At 40.5% G+C, this 26,534-nt stretch overlaps 1 protein-coding gene across 5 annotated transcripts in view; it reads left to right on the top strand.

The window, feature by feature from the left end:
- The window catches only part of LOC137099391 (trinucleotide repeat-containing gene 6A protein-like), a 36,193-nt gene that overhangs the window by 1,305 nt on the left and 8,354 nt on the right, over positions 1–26,534 (top strand). For 2 of the 5 annotated variants that reach the window (XM_067476152.1, XM_067476153.1), the window contains exons 2-22: positions 251–302; positions 6,354–6,451; positions 14,167–14,513; positions 15,065–15,112; positions 16,289–18,316; positions 18,426–18,612; positions 18,709–19,184; positions 19,379–19,510; positions 19,604–19,759; positions 21,831–22,019; positions 22,177–22,343; positions 22,482–22,559; positions 22,846–23,013; positions 23,723–23,878; positions 24,208–24,327; positions 24,547–24,684; positions 24,894–24,968; positions 25,104–25,278; positions 25,493–25,645; positions 26,077–26,247; positions 26,327–26,467. In XM_067476152.1, coding sequence (XP_067332253.1) covers positions 15,067–15,112; positions 16,289–18,316; positions 18,426–18,612; positions 18,709–19,184; positions 19,379–19,510; positions 19,604–19,759; positions 21,831–22,019; positions 22,177–22,343; positions 22,482–22,559; positions 22,846–23,013; positions 23,723–23,878; positions 24,208–24,327; positions 24,547–24,684; positions 24,894–24,968; positions 25,104–25,278; positions 25,493–25,645; positions 26,077–26,247; positions 26,327–26,467 — 4,756 coding nt within the window. In that variant the 5' untranslated portion in view covers positions 251–302; positions 6,354–6,451; positions 14,167–14,513; positions 15,065–15,066. The remainder of the gene's footprint in view (positions 1–250; positions 303–6,353; positions 6,452–14,166; positions 14,514–15,064; positions 15,113–16,288; positions 18,317–18,425; positions 18,613–18,708; positions 19,185–19,378; positions 19,511–19,603; positions 19,760–21,830; positions 22,020–22,176; positions 22,344–22,481; positions 22,560–22,845; positions 23,014–23,722; positions 23,879–24,207; positions 24,328–24,546; positions 24,685–24,893; positions 24,969–25,103; positions 25,279–25,492; positions 25,646–26,076; positions 26,248–26,326; positions 26,468–26,534) is intronic. The other 3 variants (XM_067476154.1, XM_067476156.1, XM_067476155.1) reach the window with 3 other exon arrangements.

The raw sequence follows: 26,534 nt of genomic DNA, 5'->3' as shown, positions 1-26,534 counted from the left end.
GCATTTGTGCTTATGTGGCCCTGTTATGCGGTTCAACCTGCATTTCCACATCGGCTAGATGAAATACTTTCATACACCAATTACGGATGATTTCTCACAGTTTGTTTGCAGTCTGTGTTGATTATGTGGGTGAGGTGCCTGTCTTTTACCTGTGCAACTTCAGCAATTATGATTTTTAATTACTACTCTGTGTAGGCCTCTCACCTTTGTTTTTATAAGATGCATATGATTTTTCATTTTGTTTCCCCAGAGATTCGGAATTGGAAGCTGTTGCCACCAAAGAAACTGAAGCATCTTAACAGGTGAGTGTGCAAACGTAAACACGTGTACATGTGAGTATTTACTTTCTAGCCACATCTCTTTAGATGGTAGCAGGACCTGTGTGTCTCTGTGGGGTGGGCTACTAGTGTGTGTGAGTGTGGGTAGGGGGGGTGGGGTGGGGATCAGGGAGACACGGGATGGGCAGCTGCTGCTTATGCAAGCACATGCAGTTCCGTTTGAATTGAATTGGAGGGTCTGGGTTAGTCTAGGTCCCATTGTGCTGAGTAAGCTTTGCTGTTTTAAAATTGCTAAATGAGAAGCCAGAGTCCTGATGTTTTGTGTGCAGAGAGGTGTTTGTGCAGCTCATTGTGCCCATACAGTTGGTCTACATGCACACACACACAATGGAACCACCATAACTAGTCCATCACTCAAAAGGCAGCAGTTAATCTGCTTGTAGATCCTAGATGTGTATATGGGTCTTGATGTTGTGCTCAGTTTCTTGAAATGCTTGTTAAAAAAATCTACAGTAAATGGGAACCGCCAGAGCATTTACTCACTGGTCTTCACATCTCCTTTCCAAAAGTGTCTGTTTTTGTCAGTGTTAGAGGATGTTGTTTAAACATGAGATGTAAAACCTAACAGCATCCTTCTTTTTAATGTCAGTTGAATCCTATTTTTGCTCAAATTTTTAATTTCACCTTTTGCAAATATTGTTTGCCTAACTGCTTTGTAAACGTATTCTGTTATGCTGGTTTGTTTGGAGTTTGTTGCTAAAGACGGATGATGTTTCACATTTTCCTAGCACCAGAACATATTTTCCAGTTGTGTGTATGTGGGAGCGACTGCTGTTGAACTAAAAAAAAAAAAAAAATAGTTGATCCTTTATTAATAGCCTTAGATGTAAAATCACATGAATTATATTTCATTTAACATGACACATTTGCAGTTAATTGCTTGCAACTCTCCCAGACTCATTAAATATTTCTGGGGAATTATGTTTTGTTTATTGTTTAAAAAGCTACACATTCAACATGGAACTGTGTTTCACCTAGTTTAAATTCACTTAATTATGAAATGTGTGCATTGAATAGCTGCAATTTTTTTTCAAACTTTAGTTGTATGGAAACGGTCCAGTTTTGTTCCATAAATAACACTGCCAACAGTGCAGTATTTTTTTTTAAGGTCATTTTGGATTTGGAATGTGGTTTTACTTTGGTCTTTAAGGGGAAAAAATTTGACTCCGTTTCTAAACACAGAAACACCATTCAGCTTTTTCACAGACGCTCTCAGATTCAGTTTATTTCCCATGAGTCAGTTCTGTTTTCAATGAGAAATAATGTGTAATTAATTTTGACTGGTAATATTTTCTTAGACTTTGTAGAAAAATGTGCTTCCTTGCTCCACTTTCACTTTTGGTTCTCTGTCTTCAGTCGTCATCTGTTTTTCTTTAAACATGTTCTTTTTGTTTAAGAACATCGTAGGTTTTCACAAGGGTGTTAAGTCTTGAAGCCATAGCATCTTTGTTTTACTGGAAATTTACTACTGTGTTGGTATAAGTTTTTTAATGTGATGCCATTGACCTGTGCAGATGCAGCACATGTATTTTACATGAAAGTGTTTAAATATAGACTGTTTATTTGACTTGTTTATGATTTGCATTCTTCAGGGAGAACCTATTGATTTACAAGAGACTAGTGGAACTTTGGGCAGAGGGGTAATGTTTGCAACTAGTTGATTAAAATGTCTAAGTAGCCAGTGTCTTTTAGTTTGAAAGACATTGAGGGAAGGTTTTGTAACGCTTGTATAAATGGACAAAGTCTTATTGTATCATACCATTAGTTTCAAGTTCCGATTGTACTTGTTAAGGTTGGTTAACTACATTTTGAACCTTTTTTTTAATCTAATATTTTTGGACCTTCAGTATTGTAATTAAATTCTGAAATATACAGTGTGTGAGGTATCAGACACATTTAATCTTTTACTGTAACTGAATGTACGTATTGAATTGGAATCGTTAACTGCCGATACCTGATACTAAAGTTATCAAATATTGGATCCAAAAAAATGGTTTGGGAAATCCCTAGTCTTGGCTGTGGCATACCCTGTCATGTCAATTTCAGAAATTGGCGTCAGTGTGTTCAACCAATTGTATAAAAGATTTAAGTATGTACCTGTAATGTACTATGTAATAATTTTAAACCACGACTTGGAGTATTTGGATCAAGTAGCTCCTGGGGGGTGGGAAGTCAGATTAGGTAAAATGCTGTTATTAAATCAGAATGTCAGGCATGTCAATGCATTTTATTAAATAAGTATTTAATCAGACTGGGTGTTTGCAGTTTTTGCACCTTTTCTAATCAATGTTTGCCATATAAACTTACAGCTTATATCCCAATTTCCGTACCACAAACAATCTACTTATTCTTTGATATGTTAACAGGATCTGCCTTTTTAAAGTTTACTTATTTTATTTTGTTTTACCTACATGTGCATTTCTAAAACCTGCAAAAAAACCTTTGCTGTACAAAATATTTTGATAACTAGCCTCAACCTCCCCTGCCAGCAGCAAAATTTAATGGCTTTTTTCAGCCACAAATATCATATTGCCTTTTTTTAAGTTACCATGACCTGAAATGAACCTATCTGAGTTTAACTACACAGTTGAATTCACAGATTTAATGCAACTAGGCTGGAAATGTCACATCTTGCAATATCATCCTCACAAAGCTTTTGCTAGTGGGCTGTTTGTGATGAGTAGTTTGTGATAGATGTCATTTATTGAGTGATGGTTTCCCTGAATGAAGTGTCAAGTGTTCAGTTTCTTTCAGAACATGCTAAAGCAAATTGATGCAAATAATGTGGTGTTGTACATGCAAATTAGCCATGCGACTACCCTCTGGCTTTTGTTTTTCCAGTGACAGACCAAACCCTTGTGAGGGCATATTTTTGGATGCACTTGTTTTAGGTTCATGTTTGGGTGCGTGTCTGTGAAAACGGCTACATCCACAAGGCTGCAAATGCAATCAATACTCTGTCTTCTATAAATTTTACCAATCCTTGATGCCTTCACTGCATGACTCACTACCGGGAGTGAAAAGCAATCCTACAGGGTCTTAGAAGCCAATAGCTTAAAGTCTGATCTCTGCTCTGTACCTATTCAAAAACCCAACTAGTGTCTTTATTTTTAAAGTTTTACAGCTTTGTTTGACAGCAGGCTAAAAAGGTCTCAAAGAAAAGGCAATAGGATACAGCGATAGCCTGTGGTATATGGTAAATCTCACTAGAAATAGCTTTAAGCTTAAGTTTGGGGTGATATATTGAATATAGAGATAGCATAAACAGCATTTTTTTTTGTTTTACATTTAAACCAGAATGCGTTGTAGTTTGATGAGTTTATCAGAAAATGTCAACGTCCCAAAAGTATCTTGCATATTTCTGTTTGCACCTTTTAATTTACCACCCACTCCTCCCTTTTGTCTAAAGATGGAAAAACCAAGGCCTCAAGTGTGCAGTCAACTGTTCTTATTGTAGTTTTATCCTCTTTAAATACAACAAAGGCCATATTTAGAGGTAAGATATTTTCGGAAAGCAATTTGTCTTCAGCAGTCTGACATGTATTTTACACTGACATTGGCAGGTCTTTTCAAGCAAATGTGGAGAGATGGTTATCATGTCTATTGGCCTAATTTGTTATTGTTTTACATTAACAGACCCATTAAAGAACATAGACCAAAAGCACATGGTCAGTACCTGTACTCATCACCTTTTTAGGTGGTCTAGTTTAGGCAAAAAGTAGTTATAATCAGGTTTAGGGTGTACCTAAAACCACAAATATACTATAATACTATAAAAATATTCAAAATGAACCAAAAATTCTAAATGCATTTCTCACGACATTTAAAAAAAAAAAACACATTAAGAATCTTCATTGTTTGTAGCTCTAATGTGAGTGAGCTGCCACTTGTCAATCAGGGAAGGCACACTTCAGGCAAATCCACCCTCTTAAACCCTAACCCTTGTCCAGACATAGACACAGACACATACCTCACTTTCAGCAATGACCTTAAAAGGTTAAAGGTGAAGTGTGTGCCCAGTAGGGATGTGTTTTGACTGTCAGCAGTCCTGGATAAGTCCTACTCTTCTTGATATGTGCACATGCTCTGTGATCAAATAAAAACTTACCTATTTCTGCAATAATAGAGATAAAAAGCAACATGCAGACACCATTTTGTGGTCAAGATGGTTCCCATTGCTTTGTAGTCTTTAATTGAACATATTTATAGCAATTATCTGGCACTAACAAACCATAAAACCATTTTTTTTTCACCATGGTCATTTTTATCCCTGATTCTGCTTTGTGATTCAGTGGTTCCCTCCGTCAGCTGTAGCTGTTGGGGGATGGACAATTGTTGGTCCATTCATAAACAGATGCTATTTGTGATGTGTATGTGTGCACTGCAGGAGGGCCCCCACCATGTTCTGCTGTTGTTGATGTTGTTGATCCTGGAGCCATCTGCTTAAACACTTGATGGTTGGGAAGTACTGGAGCCAGGAGAAAGGGGGGGCTGGGGGGTGGGAAGAGAGGGGTTGTGAGTCTGGAAGTGGTGTCAGAAAAAGGACGTAACTGTGCATTTATAGTTCGCAATAATAGATTAAGGCAAATGGCTAGTTTGATTTAAATTTGAATATGTTGACCAGAAAGTTTGTACAGGAACCACAAAACGTTTCTCTTACTGCAATGTCAAACGGCATTGCATGTTTTTGTATGAGGTTTTCAAGCCTTGGTAACAGTTTTTTTTTTTTTTTTTACTGATCACTGAAAACTCTTAGTTCAGCGTGCAATACATTTTTGCAAGGCTATTCTCTGTCATGAAAAATGTCCTAAAGATAAACAGGAGGCTCATCACAGCTCAGTTATGTTTTTAAGATGGATAACTGTACACAATGGTTGTGTGTGTCTAAATGAATAATCAGTTTTACTCTTAAATGTGATTTGTAAGTGGCTGATTTTCAGTTATGACGTGGTTAGGTTATAACTCTCATCTTAATAGCCATTTTATTTTAGCTATTATAATGTCTGCAGTGGCTGTTTTTAGTAAATAAAATAGAATAGTATTTTGTTAAACCGACTGTGTCTTTCGCATGAATTTAAAACATTGTTTTGCATGTTAATATAGACTTCTGTTAACATGTTGCCTTTGTGAGGTACTGTCGGAAAATTCCGAAAAATATTTCCATGGCCGGCTGTAAAATGCTAAGTAAAATAATTCCAGGTGATTTACATGTTTAAAATGACAACCATGGTTACTAAGTTGTTTGAGCTACACTTTGTGTCATGTCTGTATATAGCCAAGGTAAGTGCTGTGCCGTAATCCCATTACTGGATTAAAGCACAGCCTGCAGCTTTCTCCTGCAGGTTAAATGGCACACCCACGGGGACCAGTGCAGCTAAACTTAACAGTTGCTGAGGGACAAGCCGGAGTTTAATTGCAAACTAATAGGGTACTAAGAAAGAACTTTTTTCTTTATCTCGTGTGAGCCAAGAAAACAATCAGACCCATAATGGCTGGCAGTTGTGAAATTGTTGTAACATTAAACAATCTAAATCCCAAAGATATTCTGGTCACTGTGGTATAAAACTAATAATTTACATTTGTGCACACATTTTTTTCCTCTGCTTATTTTTATACTCGCAACCACGATCATGTCCTCATGAGTAAATGATGCAATTCGCTTGTGCAAAGAATGTGTATTTAGTTGCGGTTGTTGGTGGATTTCCGTGCATATGTTTGCAAAACATGAAAGGTATTACTGGGTATTGTTGGAATAATAAATCTGTCATAATAATTTTTTGTTGAAAGTATTCATCTTTTGTTTGAATGCCGGTCTGCTCCCTTATCTTAGACTTCCAGATTTAACTTTTACTCCATGTTTGCTCAGAGGTTAAATTATCAGATTAGCTCTTGATAATGCTCTGGTTTACTCAATAAAAAAAAAAAAAAAAATACTGACACAAATTATTGTCAAATGACAAATTGAAAAGAAGCAAAACAGTAAAAATAATATTATCCCTTCCTGTACTTCACAAGGAACACACCCATAGAGGGAAGAACAGTGGATGGAAGAGGGAGAGAGACGGAGAGTGTGAAGAGGAAGGAGGATAAAAAGATACAGGACTGGACAAAAGGTGAGAGAAGGGGTCGTGGCTTCTGTCCAGTGTTGTGCAATTGTTGTGTTTGTGTTCTGGTACCAAACGAAGAAGTTCAGTTTTCTTTTTTTTTTTTCTTTTTTTTTTATAACTGTAAAAATATTTCTCACAAACATGTTAATTAAAAACGATATTGGTTATCACTTAGTCAAATCATATGTATAGATTTTGCACATTTTAAAGTAGCTTTCCTAGGTCAAGATTTGGTTTGTGAGTTGTCTGCATTTACTGCTTTTAAGACACCAACCTCCGATCACCTTCCACTAAAACGGCAAGGTCCTAGGTGCTTTCTCATAGTGTTCATTTGGCCTCTTGACAAGCTGCTGATGCAGTTCCTTAACGTGAGCAAGCCTAGGATTCTTATTGCACATCAGAAGACTGTTACCTTTTTGTAGTAATGTTAAAATAGTTTAGCGCGCCCCAGTGCTGGAGTTTAGTGTATAGACATGAATTTGGCAACACACAATAAGAGCTGGCTCAGTATAAAACAGCAGAGCATGTTGGACTGGTTCGACTCCACAAACATTAAAAATCACCACTCCTGAAAGTTTTCACAGAAATGTTTTTGGAAATATTCTGTCCCAATATGCAGTTTGCTTTGCTCCGGTGACAGCACTGGTGGTGTAACTTTGCCATGTGACATAGCGGTGTTCTCTGTGTTGCTGTTAAAGTTTCCATTGAGTCCTGTTAGTACAAGCCTACTACTGTTACAGCTGAAACTGTCACTCCTAACAGAGGCTGGGAGTCTGATAGCATCTATCTCTGACCTTGAGTGTGCCTTAAGTTTCAATTGTTCTCGCTGTCTCTCACTTTTTCACTTCTCTTCGCCACTGTCTTGTTGTTTCTTACTATATTATTGTTTTTAAGACCTGCCTCTGTTTTGACAGTTTATCAGCAGTACTAGACAATGAACTGGAACAACCACTTATTTTTTTGAAAGTCTCAGTATCTATAGAGAACAAGATGCTGTGCCAAGGTACTAAGCTAATTAGCATTTTTTGGCTGATTAATTAAAACCCTTTTTAAGCAGAAATCCCTCAAATAATTTCTTTTACTGAAATTCTTCTTTTTTCTTTCATCAGCAAGAATTTTTTTAAAATAACTTGTCATATATTATTTTCTGACCTTGTATGCACCAAACTGTTAAAATAAACTGACAGAAAACTTAAACTAAAAATAGTAAAAAAAATAAATAAAAATGTTTTGATACTGAAATAGACACATGCAGCAATAGAAAAGAAAATTGAATATGTAGACATTAAGTCATAATAAAATAATAGCATGTTAATAGTAAACATTGGCTGGTGGAGTAGATGGGTCGTGTGAGCTCAAAATAGTTTCACAAGCCTCAGTGCTGCTGTTTAGTAGAGAGAATTGAATCTGGCATCACATGGAGGAAATTGGCGCAGTCTAAAATGGCAAAGCATGCTCAGCAACTACAAGACTTAAAGGTCCAATAGCTCTTGTGCTCAAACTGGCAACTTGAAGGGGGAAAAACAAACTGTACTCTCTACTAATTTAAACTATTTGTAGATTAGATAAAATGTACTGAACTCGCCTGGTGGCAACCAATACCTGCATGGGTGTGGGTGGACAAGTTAAATGGATGACTGGCTCAGTATAAATCATAAGCAAAACCTGAAGCTTGTGCGCCTTTTCCTTAGTTTGACTTTGGTGTGTGCAAATAGCTCCCAAACCCCTCCCAATGTTTATGTGATGGTCTTGACAATTTGCTTATCTGTTCCCGCACACACTTAGTGCACATGTAATCTCATGTAATGCGTACTCTTTTGGAAAGACTGCAGACATGTGCAGAAGAGTCACTCCTGTAAAATGCACCTTTTTTGTAATACTTTCTCATTTTCTTTAGTCCTTCATGTTGATCTCACACTAAATTTACTAAGTCGAAACTGCTTGCTTTTACTCCTGAGGATTCCCCTGACTCTATAGATAAAAACTGAGCTGTTTTGCCTGTTTGAGAAACACTGACATATGCTCCTTGCACTGATGCCATCCTGCTCAGACAAGCCCATAGGAATTTTGAGCATTTAGGAATGTTGTCATAGCAACAGTGTCTTCCCTAACAAGGGCACCTATTTTCTGTTGACTTTGACTCTACATAATAGATTTTAAAAGGTTCAAAAGATTCAATTTAACAGTTTAGTGGTAAAGATATGATTTCTAAATCTTTATTATTGTCCTTAAAGAGATTCAAGCATATACAGTATAGTGCAAACGTGAGGAATATTTGACGGTTTGCCTGTGTTAAAACCGTTAAAACTAAAGCATATTTCCAAACAAGATGCTATAGAGGTAGCTTCAGAAGAAGAGGAGATGTGTTCATTTATGAAGAAAGTCAACTTTTCCACCAAGCATTGGTTTTCTATAGTGTAAAAGCAAAGTGTGACAAAGTAATTGCACTTGCAATGTTTGCATGTGCCCCTGCATACCAGAACTAACTCTAAGTAAATCCATATCATGTTGTATTTATTAGCCAAGATGCTTTTTATATGTGTAACACTGCCCACTTGAGCTGTGGGATCTAATGATAACCGTAAACAACAGCATAGCAAGTGACAGAAACAGATGCTTGTTGAAAATCGGGGGATACTAAGTGTTTTAAGATGAAGAGACACACAAACGCACCATTCTTTGCACTACAACAAACCCCAAGCACAGTAATAATGCTCTGCTTGGGGTGTAAAAAGTTTATAACCGACAAAATCCCAGCATCTACATGTGCGAAGGTGCATCAGAAAAATCTGAAACGTAAGACTCCTGAGTCCTGCACAGTCTTCCTTAAGCTGGTGGCACACCTAAAGACTAGCCAAGACTTTCATGGACTGCACAGTTTAAACATGAAGACTATTTTGAGCAATTGTCACAGAATTTTAGTCTTTGACGGTCTGGATGGGGCACACACCTATTGACACTTTAATGTGAGTAACATGAGTAAAGAAGAGTGTTAGTTTAAGCATCTGTATGGTAATGGTGGACAGTATAAATAATTTAGAAAACAATTTAATAACACAAGTTTAATAATAAAAGATAATTTTGGTAAATTATCAACGACTCTTCCTAAACAACTGGAACTTAAAGATAAACATACCAGCAAATTCTATGAGAAAGGAAATTCTTGCCTGTTCTTTGGTCAAAACAAATTAATTGTCAACCGAGAACTGTTTCTCTTTATAACATCGTTAAAATTTGCATGTAGAGAAAAAGAACAAAAGAGGGCCTGGATAGAAAGGTGAGGACGACATGGACAATAGAACCTAAATTGCAAATTAAAGTAGTTTTGTAAAACAAAGCTAACTTAAGGTAAAGCAGTTGTTACTGTAGGTCTCCCTCCATTGTGACATTGTCAGTCGGAACTATTAAACTTGTTTAAAACAACTTTGTGTGAACAATTAGCAGGGATTGTTAATAAAGTATATGCTTTTCTGTTGTTGTTTTTTTTTTTTTTAGAAAGTTCATTGTTAAAGGCCTTTTTTTTTTTTTTTCAAGTTTAGTAAGGTCTTTGCTCAGTGCCTGATGTATTTATAATGTCATGCATATCATTTTGTTTTTAAATGTCAGCTTTTAGAAACCAAGCACCATGTTTTAAATTTTGCAGTTGCATAGCAACAGCAGAAACACGAATTGCCTTTGGATCTCGACAGTTGAGTCACTTCATACAGAAATTTTTAGACAAGTTAAACCATTTGAAGCTTCCAGTGCATTTTCTCCATTTATTAACCTTTACAATGTGAGCGTAAGAAAAACGTATACTGCATTGTTAAAATAAAATTGGACAGGAAATGCTAAAAGAAAGGTTGATCTTAGGAGAACCCTAATAGGTTTAGGAAAGGCTCTAACCTTTAAATCAGTTTAAACTTGCTTTGGATAAAAAGCATCTGCTAAAAATGACTAAGTGTTCGTTAACATCTTAGTTTCATCCCTTACAGCACACATTTGTGTACTAAATTTTGAATTTATACCAGCTTAACTGCTGTTAAGTGGCATTAAAAATTAGTTTTGTAGGTGCTAAACACTGGAAAAAGCCTCAAGTGAGAGAAATGTACCTGCGTTTTTATAGGCTTTGTGATTTTGTTTAGAACCACCTCGGTTTTACTCCTACTATCCAGACTAGTTTATATAATGGCTAGAAAACAATTCTAAAACCCTCTCTTGATTCAGCATGTTGGCTATTTTGTCTCTTTTAAACTCTTACTGATCTGTCTCTTAAACGGAGAATAGACTGTACTGTGTTTATGCTGCTGACTTCAGTGAGTTAACCTTTTTATACATGTTAGAAGCTGCAGCTGGATTCCTCTCAAATTAAATTCAGTGGCACGTTTTGTTACCTCTGCCTTCTCCTTCCATTTTCACATTCCACTTCTCTCTTTTTTTCTTTTTTTACCTTAATGTCGTCTGTTATTAGCCCCCCCCCCCCCCCCCCCCCCCGGGTTCTTTTCCTTACTTTTATTCTGTCTCTCTTCACCCCTCTCTTTCTGTAAGATGATAGCAGCAGTCGAGCTCCTGCCAACTCCAGGGGCCCCATGAAAGCCGTTCTCAGATGGAAGCAGGGTAAAAGGGAACGAAATGTACTGAGCAGCATTCGTGAACATGCTTGTACACTCTGAGTTTGAGCGATGTTTAGCGTTTCCCTGTTGCACTTAATAAAAATGAGCAATGTGTTGTAATCGCTCCAAACAAATGAACAAACCTTCTAAATTAAACTATCTTCAAAACACTAAATTAGTGATGAAATGAAATAGACTAATGAAAATGCCCATTGATACTTACTCACAGACCTATAAAACATCAGGAAATAATTAAAAATGCACTTCGGTTTAAGCCAGGGCCACTTGGTTTATCTAAAAATGAAACCAAAACCTAAGGGCTTGCACGTTACTGTCGTACAGCCATGGGGGAAACTGTTTGTATCCTTCCATATAAAGGCAAAATGTACAACCTAAAATAGCTTAAAAGTGACGCAACAAAAATTCTTCACAAAATATTCAAAATACTACAAACAAATGATACAGCCCTGGCAGACTTGTTAAAGATCATAAATAGTTGTATTATTGTGACATTTTAAACTGTTCTTTTATTTGGCAGGACACGTGCCTTCAATCTTGTCAGTCATATAGTGTCTTTTTTTTTTATGTGGAGAGAAATAGTGGCTATGTTGTTTGCTGTGGCCTTTGCTGTGTTATTTTAAATACTCAGTTGAATAAAAAAGAACTGAAATTCCTCCCTTTTGAGATCCTGGAGATGCTAGATGCACATAAAAAAAGACTATGTTAAGACCAGTACTTGTAAATATCTTTATGTTACTGTATAAGGTTAAATGTTTTTCCTTGCTTGGCCACTGTGAATCAGACGCTCTGGGGCTGACTGAAGTCCATCCATGTAGGAAAGTTCAGTCAAGTATTTATGGAAGCAAACAAACTGAGATTGCTGGAAGGGGCTTGCCCGTTTAGCACTGTTCCTGATAGAGGGGGTTCTATCAGGATTCTGATCACGATTCAGGGTTTTCCTGATAGAAATCAATTCCATACTGGACGCTCTACATTTTTACTCTGCTGCATTTTTTTCCCCTTCCTTATCTTGTGAATGATGTTGCTTCTTTTAAGCCACTTTCTGGGGAGTTTTATCATGATGATATCATTGTCCTGTCTGGTGTTTGATTAGTTCCAGAGGAGCAGTCACGCAGCTTCTGGCAGATGTCTCAGTTTAGCTAGTGAGGTGTGTGTTAACAGAGGTGGAGTTTTGTCTGTTCAATAAATGGGCTTTTATAGTCCTCGTAGTAATGTGTGTCCGAATGATCGACCAGATTATTATTTTTTTTACTTCGTTGGAGGGTTAGACTTACTGCAATAAGATTTTTGTACTAAAGTTGGCAATAAAGTTTATCAGCAACATTTATAACACATGCTCCAAACTTAAAACGCATGTTTGTATCTGCACACTTGCTCATCATGCACACATGGATTTGTTTGTTCTCTTATCATGTTGGCTAGTGAACAGAGTGGTTGCTATTTGAACTAAACATTTATAAATAGACATATGTACTGCTACAGCAGGCACGGTGAACGAACACATTTGCTAACATCTACTGAGAAAAGGTCAGGAGACACACGATCTTTTCTACTTGCTGTCACATACTTGCTGTCCCCTTCACTGAGGCCAGTTCTATCCCTTTGCCTTCTGATGATTAGCATCTTTGTTGACTTTCTTCTATTTTCTTTTCCTCCTTTCTTCCCAGTTGCTTCCTGTCTTTGTCTCCTTACTACTTTTCTTATCTAGGATAAGAGGTTTTTACTTGCTGTGATGTCCAAGGGCATCGCTACGAGCTTTAAGCCTGTTGTGTAACCTTAATCTAGTCTAACCTCATACACATTATTTTCCCCTTAAGAAAAGAAGGTTACAAGGTCTCACTTCTTCACGCTCCTTTTCTAAATAGCTGACTCACATACTTTTTCCTTAAACTCGGGAAATGGGGGAAAAAATGGGAATAATTAGTCATCTTCAACAGCATTAGTTGAAGAAAACGATAGTACAGGATAAAGCTATGTTCAGACACCAGAGGGACAGAATAAAAAGCCGAATAAAAAGTCCTGAGTTAACTTTTAATAAACCGGGGTACTCGGGGAAATCAGCTTTCTTGGGTAATTGGGAACTGTGTTTACATGCACTTAAAGAACCTGGTTACAGGAAATCCGGGTGTACATGCAGCAGAAGAGTAATCTGATTTCTTCTCCACATCTGACTTACTGGCAATGTTGATTGTCTGAGTAGGGGGCCCCAAGTGGTAGGGCATTGGGTTGGGATGCAGAAGGCTCTGTGTTCGAATCCCACCTCACCAGGTGTAGCCCCGCCCATCCACCTTGGTGCCGAGCCTAGATTAAAAAAAAAATGGGAGGGTTGCGTCAGGAAGAGCATCCGGCATAATAACTTATGCCAACGTGCGGAACACTTTCTGTGGCGACCCCTGCAAGCCGAGCTCTCTGTGTGCGGGTTTGTGTGTGTGCATGTGTTTATGTCACAGCAGAGGGGAGAGAAGGGAAAGACACATGGGGGAAAGGGACTGATTTAGACTTCTTCGAGACGCTTTGTGTACATTAATATTTCTGATGGACCTTATGGGGACTTTGTTTTTAAAATGAGGCGGCATTGCCCCATTAAAAATCTCTACTTTCATTCATTCTTTCACTAAGCTGTGTGCAGCCTTTGGTTATAAACATGCGCAGTTGGAGAAAGCCGATTAGAAACTTGGTTATGCATATACATGGAACAATAATCGGCGTTCTCCGACAGAAATCTACCTGGGGAAACCACGTTTCCCTAATCCCCAACCAAATTTCCGAAGCCAGCTTTCCAGCTTACGTGACACTTAAGAAATCTGGGTTTCCCAGAAAGCCAACTGTAACCTGGTTACTTGAGTGCATGTAAACACTGTTTATGTTTATGACTATACATAAAGGCTATCAGAGCCAGGATGTTGCTACATAGAGACCATAACCAATATTTATTTTTTATTTTTTTGTATTGTGATGGTGGTAAAGATTGTTGACAGTGGAGACTTTAGCCCTCTTCAAAAAATGTTGGTGCATGCGATGGAGTGATTCACAAACTGATAATTGCATGTGAAATTATTTATAATGTTAAACTAACAAACTTTCTTTTCTGTCTTGCTCTATTTTCAGTGCCAGAGAATACCAAGTCAAGCCAGAGTCCTAAATCTAAACCACGTCCCCCCTCCCCACACAAACACCTATATACACCCCCAACCCCTTCCCCACATCCCCACACACACACACACACACACAAACACAAACACAGCTCTCAGCGATGCCAAGGGGGCCTGATCAACCTGTTGCCCGCTCTGATAAGCCCTGCCTATTCACCTTTGGCCCTTGAGGCTGTGCCCTCCAAGTTTTGATCTTTCACCTCTTTTTTGTCGACGTGGGAACCAGAGGTCACTTATTTGCTACTCAATTTGGAGACGTCCTCCTGTCCAGCCAGGAGCCTCAGCCAAGAAACGCACTCACAGGTAAACTTTGGAAGAAAGAAAAAGTGAACAAGTGAATGTCAGTGGTTAAAACCTACATAAAATTGGATGCAATTTGGATTATATCCTCAGTTGCACAGAGACATAAGCCTACGCAAGCATGTGGTCTGCCAAAGATCACACTTTTGGATAAAGTTTATACATCAGTAAATGTTAAAATGGGGGTGTGTTCTTACTCACATTTTCTGACTATTTTTCTTTCTAATATAGTTGGAACAAATATAGTCAGAAAGCAAGCTATTTAACTCAAAGTGGTGGGTGTAAGTATTATAAAATTCGGCTTAGACCCTGAGTTGAATTTTTCCCAGCGCTCCCTTTATTTTATAAATTGGATAACCATCTGTAAACAAATTACCAGCACTCTGTCTACTAATACTCTTCTTCTTGCAAGCCCCCTCTCACTGTGAACCCCTCTGACTATTCTGTGTGCTCAATTCACATTGAAAGATCTATTGCACCTGTTTCTAACATTTCCAAACTGTTATTTTTCTATCTCTAACTCCTGTTTGACAGTCTTTCCTCTTTGTTTCCAGGCATGGCTCCCATTCGGGATTCCGTCAGCCACTCCCCTAATCAAACAGGTGACTACACATGATCTTCTTTCTTCCCAGATCCTCTGTGTTTCAGTCTTCCTCCCAGTGTCTTACTTTGGCTTGCTGTTTTGTGTATGTCAGACTAGGTGGGCACAGTCTGAACTGTGAGAAAGTGGGTGTGAAAGGAAGCAAAAGGAGACTTGGCAAGCAAAACGCAATAAGCGGCACAGGGTACTGGCAGCCACTTTATGTGAAAGGCTTTTAAAGTGAGACACCCTCGTAGTGAGAGAGGCCCAAAGATGGGCAACCAATTGAACAAGTTTAAACTATCAAATTAAAGGTGACTTTTCTCATTCCTTGGACAGCTGCACCTGTAAGGGAAAAGCTCTAACACTGTTTCTCATTTTTGTCCACAAACTTAAAAACAAATTGCTAAACTGCACAGTTCCTCTATAGAATTTGTCATCATTAACTAAGAGTTAATTTTTTGGTCTTAAGATGGAAATGTAGATGATATTTTATAGACGTTTGATATAACTCTGTCTTTTACAATCTGTTCTAACTTGAAAGATTTAAAACCTTGTGGAAAAAAACTGTCAAAATAATTTTTTTAACAAATATTTTGTTGACTTAACCTTCAACTGCTTCCCTTCCCTCTGTGTTACATTGTTATTAAAACTCCTTTAATTTAAGAACAATCCCATATTGCATGTTAGTGTTATATCTAGGTTTAAACCACACAAATATTGAGTCACAACCATGTACTGCCTGGCTTGTAATCTCCTCTGCTCAGTCCCTCCAACCTAGCTTCCTTTTTCACACTCATTTGCCATCTCCCTTATGCTCCTCCATCTCGCTTCTGCTGCTGACGGTCATCCTCTGCCTCCCTGAATCATAGTTTATAGTCTTGGCAATGCTTTTGGGTCCTGCTGTGGTGACAAAATGGTGGCAGCTGTGTCCAGGCTCAGGACTGGCACGGATCACATCAAGAACAGTTGGGCAGTTAAAGGGGAGGTGGGGGTTGAAGAAAAATGTCAAAGCTGAATGAGGGATTTAAACCCACACATTTTTATTTGTGGTTTAAGTAGTTTACAAGGGATACATTGGCACATCAAAGCTTTTTGTTTTTTTGGTTTTTGAAACTTTTTTTTTTTTCTAAATTCATTTTAAAAAAATCTTCAATCTAACGATATGATCTGCTCTGTCCTCGCTAATTTTTTCCAGGTCTGGAGCATCCTGGCTTGGACTCGCAGTATGAGTCTTCCCCCTGGTCCTCTGGCTCTCCCTGCAGCAGTGACAGCAACTGGGGCAAAGTTCTAGTCGACGGAAGCGCTGACAAACCCAACAATTCTTCTTCAGCCAACTCTTCTGTCTGGCCTCCCTCCTCCTCGTCATTCTCTTGCTCATCTTCTTCCTCTTCTGGCTGTGGGTCAGGATCAGACCCTGAGCTAGCATCAGAATGCATGGACGCAGACTCTAGCTCCTCGATTGGCTCAGAGAAAAACCTTTCCGCTGTTGCTGTGACAACAGTGATGATGATGTCAGCAAATGCTTCTTCCTCTGTGTCTTCTACAGCTTCTTCTCCCTCCTCATCTTTGACTTCTGCCATGATGGTTGGCATTTCTGTGAATGGTGACGGCAACGGCAATGGTCGTCAGGTTATCGGTGGAGGGATGGGAACCATCAGCGGTGCAAATAATGGAAATAATGGCACCGGGCCTTCCCACTACTCTGTAGCTGGGTCCAGCAGTATTGGCAGCAATAACATTGGGAACCACAACAGCAAGCTTGTCAATAACAGTGGTGTATGGGGCATGCAATCAGGCAGCAACATAACCACCACAGGTGGAAGCACCCCCTGCATCAATGGAGGGTTAAACCCAAACACTTTGAACCCAAATGCCAACCACGGTGCCTGGCCACAGAATCCAACCCCAAGCTCAGTTTCCCAGGGCCCACGGCCTCCACAGGCTATAGGGATGAGTTCCAAACTTGGTATAGCTCCCCAACAGGGCCCCTTGTTGGGCTGGGGTGGCATGGCAGCTCCAGACAACAGCAGTATAATGGAAGACACTGAGGTGAATAATGGTACAGCAAGCAGCAAGGTGTTAGGAAGCAGCAACAGTGGAAATGGTGGCCTGCAGTCTACCAACCTTAACACTGAATCCAATGGACCAAATAACACTATTATGATGAATACTACTACTACTACTAACGCCACAATGACCTCTAGTCCACCAAACTCTACCGCCTCATCACAAGTCAGCGGGGATTGTTCCTGGGGCTCCATTGGAGCAGGGAATGGGGGTCCCCTGGCCAATGGAAACCCCTCTTCTACCCCCCAGCCTCCCCAAGGAGATCTAGGGGGTCCTGGGGCCTTCGGTACGCCTTGGGGTGCAACTACCTACCCTGGAGACAAGGGCCCCCCAGATGCAGACACTGTGAACTCCCAAAACCCTGCCTTAATGCAGGCTGGGAACCCCCAAATCTCCTCTACTGCTGCTTACAAAAGTAATAATAACCACAATAACACTGGGTCCCCATGCTGGGACCAGGGGCCTGCCAATAACCCAAACCAACCTCAGAGCAACTTGTCCTGGGGTGTCAGCTCCAATCAAATATCAGGCTCTGCAGGCCAAACACCAGGAAATGGGAACCAAACTATGATGGGCCCTCCAGCAGGGGTACCCCGCTCCTGGGGAAGCGGTGCGTCATCTTCCTCATCATCCTCCTCTACATCAAACAAAATGTTGAATGGAGAATGGGGGTCAGGAACTCCTGGTAACAACCATTCAGATGCTGGAATTCATAAAGGAAGCTCTGCCAACAATGGCTGGAAGAGCTTGGAGGATGACGCCATGGGGATTGGTGGAGGAGGAGGTGGTGGAAGCCATGGCTTAGGTGCCATTACTGGAGGCTGGGGCCGCTCCGGAGGAAGCGAGGGAAGTGGAGAGAGTTCTGGAGGTCGATCCAGCTCCGACAGAGACAACAGCCAACCCAAAGGGGCAAACCGGAGAAAAGGCACACATTCTGGATCTATAATATCAGCTCTTGGCCGAGCAGATGTGGACCCAAGAGTGCTGTCTAACACTGGATGGGGACAGACCCCAGTAAGGCAGAACACCGCCTGGGATGTCAATTCTCCTGCTAAGAATCAGCATCAGGGTTCCAGAGGAGATGAAAGAAAGCACAGCAGTGGAACCTCTGGTTGGGGCACAGCAACACAGGCAGCTCCCTCCCAAACATCTGGAGGTAGGAAAAGATTCATGTTTAAAATCGGAATGGAGCACCAAATACTCCAGGCTAGAGCACAGAATACAACAGTTAAGTAATACAATTATCTCCGTTCATGTATTTGCAGGTTGGGGCAGTGGGCCAGGAAGCTCAGGCCCTGACACGGAAGGTTCTGGCTGGGGAGAGCAGAGACACACTTCTGGTTGGGAAAACAAAGTCCCAGTGAGTGGAGGAGGTGGGCAAAGTGGCTGGGGCGATGGATCCAGCTACAAAGGATGCAACAACACCAGGAACAACATTAACAAAGATGACAGGTAATTCATGTTTTGTGTATTGAGCCCTAACCTTTTCTACTGTCCATTTTCCCTACTTTGATATAAAAATATATATTTTAATATATTTTTGTTTAGATCCAATACCTGGACGAATGCCCCAAAACCACAGCAGGGCTGGGGTTCTAGTAGTGGAAATACAAATGAAGGATGGGGTAGTGGTGGAGACAGTGCCAGAGGAGGAACCAACAATCACTGGGGGGAGCCCACGAAAAACACAGGCTCTGCGGGCTGGGAAAGCGACAGTGACCGGTCCGGCTCTGGATATTGGAGCGAGCCAAGCCGGGCCAACACCAGCAGCAGCAACAACACTTGGATAGGGAGTGGAGGATCAAATACTCCAGACCAGAGCACTCCAAACCCAGGTCCCAACTGGGCTGACTCAGTCCAGAAGCCCAATACTCAGAGTAGCAGCCAGGCCTGGGGTGAGCCAATGAAGAACAGCTATGGAGCCCAGAATTGGGGCGAGGGGAATTCCAAGTCCTCTAACGAGTGGGGAAAAGGTCCTGAAACTAACATGCCCAGAACCAATCAAGGCTCGAACAAGCCCACAGGTAGATTTTAAATGATTCATCCCGCTACATTTTTAACAAGTATTCTTTTTTTGTGTGTGTGTGTGTGTGTGTGTGCATGTCCAAAACAAAACTCTAGCTGTTAACAGGAGGGCTAACACTAAGTAGCAACACATTTAAGGTGGAGGACATCAAATTGATGAATCACTTTGAATCTTATGTATTGTTTCCCTCAGGTTGGCATGGAGGACCCATCCCCACAGTAGGTCAGAAGGAAGAAGTAGCATCAGGGTGGGAGGAGCCTTCTCCAGAGTCAATACGGCGAAGGATGGAGATCGATGATGGAACTGCAGCTTGGGGAGATCCTGGTAAGCATTTGACACTGTTACCAAAGCTGTAAAAGACTTGCACATGATTTTACCTCAATGATGTGTTCACTGTTAATTATACCCTCCCCCCAGGCAAATACAGTAGTGGAACTGTAAACATGTGGAATAGAACTGGTCAATCAGACCAGGATAACATGGGCCCATCCTCCCAGTCCCACTCCGCACACAGCGTGGTGCATCCCCCTCAACCTATGCAGCCTCCTGCCAAAGAAAAAAGCTGCAGTTCTGGTGAGTTGGAATCAGGGCTACGTGATATGAACTTAAAACTATATAATATTAAACAAATATTTCTTGATTTAATAACATAAGTGACAATATGGCAATAGTACAGTTCAGCAAGTAATAGTTAATGTCTTTACTAAGGTCTATAACATTTCATGTATTGTAAGCATAAGTTAGTTTTTAATAAACTAAATTTAAAGTCACCACTTTCAACAGCCAAAGTGTTTAACACAGGTTTGACTGTAATAAAAAAGGCTTTTAGAAACGAATTAGCCCAATGTAGAAATGGACTCTGGGTTAGTTAGCAGATTAACTTAAATGTTGGGTTTGCTTCAAGGTGCTTTAGTTTGAGAGACACATTAGAAATGCTTGGATGTGTGAATGTGTAAATGCAAGCCTTCCTGTGCATTCTGTAATCCGACCATACTATCTTTTTTTATTTTTTTTTTATTTTTATTTTTTTTTTTTTTTTGAAATGGCTGAAATGATTTAGAAATGATAGTGCTATTATTAAGATTGAGATACAAACACCAGAAGTGTAAATGCACACAGAAATATATACTGAGTTTGCACAGAAGCATGGAGAGAAAACAAACACGGGCATTCACTCCCATCTCCCTGAAGTGTTGCCTATGTTGGGAGCTTTTTGTAAAGCAGGTTGAGTCATCCCTTTGGAATGCTAAGAGCATCGATTTTTCTCTTCTCTCATTTGCCTTTTTTTTCCCTCCCCCTTTTCATTTGCACCCACCCATGCTGCTTTCTGTAGAAACACAGGCTTTGTTGGGTTTGAGAGAGAGTCCATGAGTGGTAGAGGAGGAGATCTGGTGACTTGGTAATAGGAATGGTTCCAGTGTATGAAAACTAAAACTAGGAAGGTAGCCATTCTGCAGAAGTGGGCTGAGAAGGGGAGGGTTGTTGGGGTTATTCAGGGTTGCTGGTCTTGTAAGGTAACTGGATCAACTAAACAATGACGCTGGTGAACTTGTCAGTTACTGTATTTAGAAAATAATGATTGTGTAGGTTTTTAGACCTCTTGTTGTATTCTGTTTTGTTTTTTTAACACACAACTTTATACTGTATACTGAGAGATAGTTGTGAAAGTAGGTCATTATATATCTTTATATTCAAACAATTTGATAAATTAACACATTTACTACACACAGATTATTGGATTATTCATCTAAGTTTCTTTTTTGATCAGCTGATGCACATTGGTAGGCAGAGCTATATCTCAAGGTTACAGATTGGTGTATATGCATAATATATAGATGTATATTCACCTCTGTTTTTGTAATTGTAGCAAATCTCCACTGCCTTGAAACATTTATGTATGTTTCCATTTATGTCTACCTCGCTGTCTTTTTAGCTGTGTCTGTGTGTTTTTTTTTTTTTGTTTTTTTTTTGGTGACATTATTTGCATGTACTTGTATGCGAGCATGCCCAGTCACATGGGGGACACTGGAGCCCAAGGCCAACTCATGATCTGTCCTATTTTTCATGGGGAGGTATCCCTGGCATCTCCCTGAATGCCTGTTGAAGGGAGAAAGTAGCAGGTCTGGATGGTCAGCTGTAACTGGAGCCATCTGAAGTCATACGTACACTCGCTGAGAAACTGTCTGTGTGCACATCTACGCACCCAAAGAGCTAAAGTAAACACCTACATAAGCAAGTTGAAACGGGGTTCCCTGTAGACATGAGCAGGGTTCTCTCCCAAAGCTCTGATTTCAGCAGAGAAGAGCAAAGAACCTCAGACATTTTAATATAAAAATGTGAGCAAATAAATACTCTACACATGATGCAAACCTCTTTCCAGCTCTTGCCAAGTGCCTGATGCACCTGTTCTCATAGAGGAAAGAGAAGTCTCACATGTCTGAAATAATGTAGCTGTATAATTATGTTTAACTAATACGGTTTTGAAATTATAACCTTAAAGTAAAGGATTATAGGTTTTATCGTAATAAGAAACATTTAAGCAAATACTGTATATACACGGTTGCTAACAAATCCTGCTAAAATTTAGCCTGTAGGTATAAGTAAACAAGTTTTATCCTTGGTCACATTTTTTTTCCCTCTACAGGCTGGGGTGAGCCATACCCCCAACAGAAGGAGTCCTCAGCATGGGGGGAGCCAGCACCTGCTCCACCTGTGACTGTAGACAATGGGACGTCTGCATGGGGAAAGCCTATGGACAGCAGCTCCAGCTGGAACGAACTCAGCAGGGACAGTGGAGATTCTGGCTCTCGATGGGATGGCCAGCACAAGTCTGGTAGGTGCTCACATAAACTTGAATATTGCTTTTGAAATGTAAAGGTAAAAATTAGTAGTCGTCCTTACTGTCTGTGAACCCTAATGTAGAGAATAGAGGTACTTTCTTTGTGGTCAGTATGCGGAATTCATTTTTTTATTCCTTTCGTATTTGATAGGTCCAGGTCCCAAGACCATGGAGACGTGGTGTGGTGATGAGGTGTCCATGGGCAATAGCTGGGACCAGGAAGAAGAGGTGGAGATCGGCATGTGGAGCAACAGTCAACAGGACAACAGGTCCCATGACCAAAACACCTGGAACTACAAGCATAAAGGCTCAAATAAGGTTTGTTTATATTTGCTTTGCACTTATGTGTTAATGGTTGGATTTTTTATTTTAATTTTGTTACTGCTTGTGTTTTTGACAGTTGGCATGTGTTTCAGCCAGCTACATTTTTATAAAACAATTTGTCTGCTGTTTCAGATCAACAAACCAGTCAACAAGCAGGATGAACCCTGGATGAAACCTTTCATCAACCAGTTCAACAGTATGAACTTCCCTGTGAGTGCTACTTCCCATAGCATTTTATTTGGCTTTTTCACTTTCTGCATATTTAAATGGCAGCAATGTTTTAAACTACATGAATCCTCTGATAGGTTTATTGTGAAAAAAAGCATGTTGTAGTTACCATGGCAACTCCCTGATTGGCCACATATACTGTAAAAGACTTAATTTCATGTCCACGTGAACATTTGCTTTTTCAGCTACATAAATCTTTCTGCACGAGGGTACTCCTCATTTTCTCTCACTATAATCTTATTGCCCTTTTTGTTTTTGCCACTTACAGAGAGACTCTCCTGATGATTCCATGAAGACAGGAGGAGGGATGGTGCAGGACAAGCGTATGGACATGGGCGGTATGGGAGACTTCAGTGGAGTAATGGGGAAGAACCCCGGTTCTCGGCACCAGCTCCACAAAGAGTCTGTTATGGATCGCAATCCTTACTATGAAAAGGTATGTTCTGGAGTACACTATAGGTAACAGATACATGATAGAGGGTTAGTCAGTATCTCTGATATTGGTGGTTGAAATATGAAATAGACTCTGGGAAGTGCTCTCTCTCAGCCCCATTGTGCCCCCCAGTGGTGGTTCTGACATACTGCATTTGATATGTAGCTCTATGAAGTGGTGTTTTATTTGGCTGTTTGTGTTTGCAAATTTGCACCATTTTTTCATATCATCACTACAAACCAACGATTCTGTATATAATCAGACACAGAAACAAATGACACAAATCCAGCACACATACGTCTGTATTCTAAGAAATTCTTTTGGGAGGGCTTTGTAATTATGCAGGAATGATTTATTTTCATATGCCTGTACAAAGCTGCAGTGTGTTGGTTTGGCTTTGCTGCTTTCTTTGGCTTGTTTTTATGTTTCTCATTCCCATCCTCTGCTGCCACCCTCTACTTTGCTCTCTTCCTCTCTATTGCTTACCTTTGTCATACTCATCCAAAGTGACTCCTTATACTCCTTCACGACCCTTGTGACCTCTGTCCTCACATTACTTTCTCTTTCCCTCTCTTTTACCCCAATTCTTCTGCAAAATTAACTATTTTCCTTCTTTTCTCCTTCCCTCTCTGCACTTGTCTGGCTGCCGATGCGCTTCCTGTTCCTCTCTGCTTGCCGTCCATCTGCTGTGCACCTGGCGTTGCTTCTGCAGCTGTCTGTTTCTCCCTCTGCTTATGATAATCCAGCTTCTGATGAACTCTCCTCCAATCAAAGCATGAGCTTTTCCCCTTCCAATTCTGCTCAACCTATCCCCTGTCTCGACTCTGGGCCATCTCCTGCCCTCACTAGTCCTGGGGCTGCTCGGCAGGTGAGTGACGAAGGATGAAGAGGATGTGGTCTTTAAGAACCGGAGCCTGTGTCCGTGTTCTGCCAAATTTTTCAGATGAAGACCCAAAAAAAACATAATGCGAATGTTGAGAAATTAAATGTTGACTATTACATGCATGTGTTCTAGCAGGTCAACGTTTGAGATGTTGTATGCCAATCCACATTAATACATTTCTTTTGATTGCACTTGTAACAGCTTGTTGTCACAAAATCACTGGCAGAGGGTCCTGAAGAGATTGGCGAACACTTCTTCCTTGTTTTACATTGTTTGATCACTAAAAGTGTGTGTGTGATGTTTCTCCTGCTCAGAATGTAAACCCTATGTTGGGTGGCAACAGCGTAGCACAGGGCCGAGGTGGTCCCCAGTCCCAGCCCCCCCCTCATCCCAGCCTTCGTAACCAAGTGCCTCAACCCATCCTGCCCACTCAGGTAGCTAACACACAAAAACATGATATGCCACCTCATTGTTGTTCGGGCCACAAAGTTTAACAAGTCTGGAACGTGCCTCTTTTTTCCCTCATTTTTAAAGCACCAATAGCTTTTAAAAGAGTGGGGATTTTATTTGCGTTGTTACATGCAATTAAAAAAAAAAAAAAAAAACTTGAATGCTATCAGATAAACTCAAACCAGAATCTTCTCTATGCTCAGGTCCCACCATCCCTGCTTAAGTACCCAGGAGGTAATGGAGGTCTGAACCCTCTGTTTGGCGCTCAGCAGGTGGCAATGCTCAACCAACTCTCACAGCTTAGTCATCTGTCACAGCTCAACCAGATCAACCAGTTACAGGTAGAGTGATAGAAAGATACACTAAGCATGTAAATAAGGATATTTCACTTCTCAATAAAATAAGTTTTTACGTTGATAGGTTTTGAACCATCCGTATTTCGACACTTTTATTCTTTGTGGAAAATGCTTGTTTCTGTGAGATGGAAAGAAAATTTATATTTACCCCCCCCCCACCCTTTTTCTTTTCCTTATGCCACGTGTGTCTGCAGCGTCTTCTCCTCCAGCAGCAACAGCAGAAGGCTCAGAGCCAGAGGGCCATGCCTGTGGGACGACAGAGTGAACAGGTGTGTGTGTCTGTGTGTTGTGGGGTGCAACATTGAGTCTCCCTGATTTCTGCTTCTTTACATCCGAAATACAATTATTTTGAAGGGGTGTCTCTCATTGGTTGACTTATCCAACTTCCCAAATTCTGTCTGTAGACTCGTCCTATTGGATCTTCTCCATCAATGATGCAGCATCCACGGCAACTGGACCCCTCCCTGCTGAAACAGTCCTCACCACTCAAGCCGTACTTGGATAACTACTTGTCACACAATACCGCTGAGATGCAGAAGGATGCTGCGTCTCTGGGATCCTTCAGCAACTTCCCTTTAAGTATGTTGGCTATTATCAGTCATGTATTAAAGTGTACCCCGCCCCCCCCACATGTAGGCGTAGATATTGTTTTGTATAACATATATATATATAATGATATGTAAAAGTATAATTGTATAACCCCTGTTTGTCAGATTTTGTTGTAATCCTCCTTAAATGGAGAGGAACTAAAGTTCTTTCTTTTTTCCTTTCTTCCCCTCCTTCTTTTCATCAGGCTTGAACTCTAACCTGAATGTACCCCTGGACATGGGTGTTGGTGGTGGTGTTGTTGGTAGTGGTGGCGGAGGTGTGAGCTACAAAGAGCCACCCCAATCCAGACTGAAAAAACTTTGGGCTACTGAGTCTCTGGAGCAGAACAGCAAACCTGGTACAGAATAATGTGCTTGCACCTCTACATAATGTATCATCAAACTGACCTGCTGACAAGTCGCACCACTAAAATCAGAGTGGCTGAATAAAGTTGAATATGTAGTCCGGGGTAAGAGTTGAGCCCAAAATGGTTTTCTTAAAGTCCAAAGTGTGTTAACCAGGCAAAGAGACCACAAAAAGGACCTGTTTAAAACAATAGTTGAGTTCTCAGTGTTATAGACTTCTCCCAAACAATTTGAGCAAAAACTTGTAGCCTTTATGAAGGTAGGATTTATTGCAGGACTGTTGCATTAGACTGTTGGTGAGAGAAGCTCTGACTAGCTGTGATTATTTTATCCTTGTTTTTGTGCCTCAATATGTTCCAGTAGTATAACCAAGCAAGTTTTGTTTTGTGGTTTATGCTTAAGTCTGTGTGTGTTTGTCCTACAGGTGCTATGTCGTCTGGGCTGCGTCTGGAGGACTCTTCCTTCTATGACTTCCTGTCTCCTGGCCCTTCTCCCCTGAGTCCTCCCGGCCAATCAATGGGCTCGGTGGGCGATGGCTGGCCGCCCCGTGCCAACTCCCCCCCAACCCATGGAAACACTGTCACCTGGCCCCCAGGTTTGTGTACTTTAGCACACAAATACACGAAAACGGTTTGTTTTGAAATCTGCTTATCACTTTGCATTTGTGTCTGTAGAGTTCCGGCCCGGGGAGCCTTGGAAAGGTTACCCCAACATTGACCCTGAGACCGACCCCTATGTGACCCCCGGCAGTGTCATCAATAACCTCTCCATCAACACCGTCCGTGACACAGACCACCTCAGGGACAGGAACAACGGTAGGTTGTACACCTACAATCGAACACAAACCAAAGCATAATTTCATTCTGTTCATTTGGTGTCAGT

Source organism: Channa argus, chromosome 15 (assembly GCF_033026475.1).
Source record: "Channa argus isolate prfri chromosome 15, Channa argus male v1.0, whole genome shotgun sequence".
NCBI classification, from domain to species: Eukaryota; Metazoa; Chordata; class Actinopteri; order Anabantiformes; family Channidae; genus Channa; species Channa argus.
Note: the sequence above shows the minus strand (reverse complement) of the source record. Positions and strands in the feature narration are given on the sequence as shown.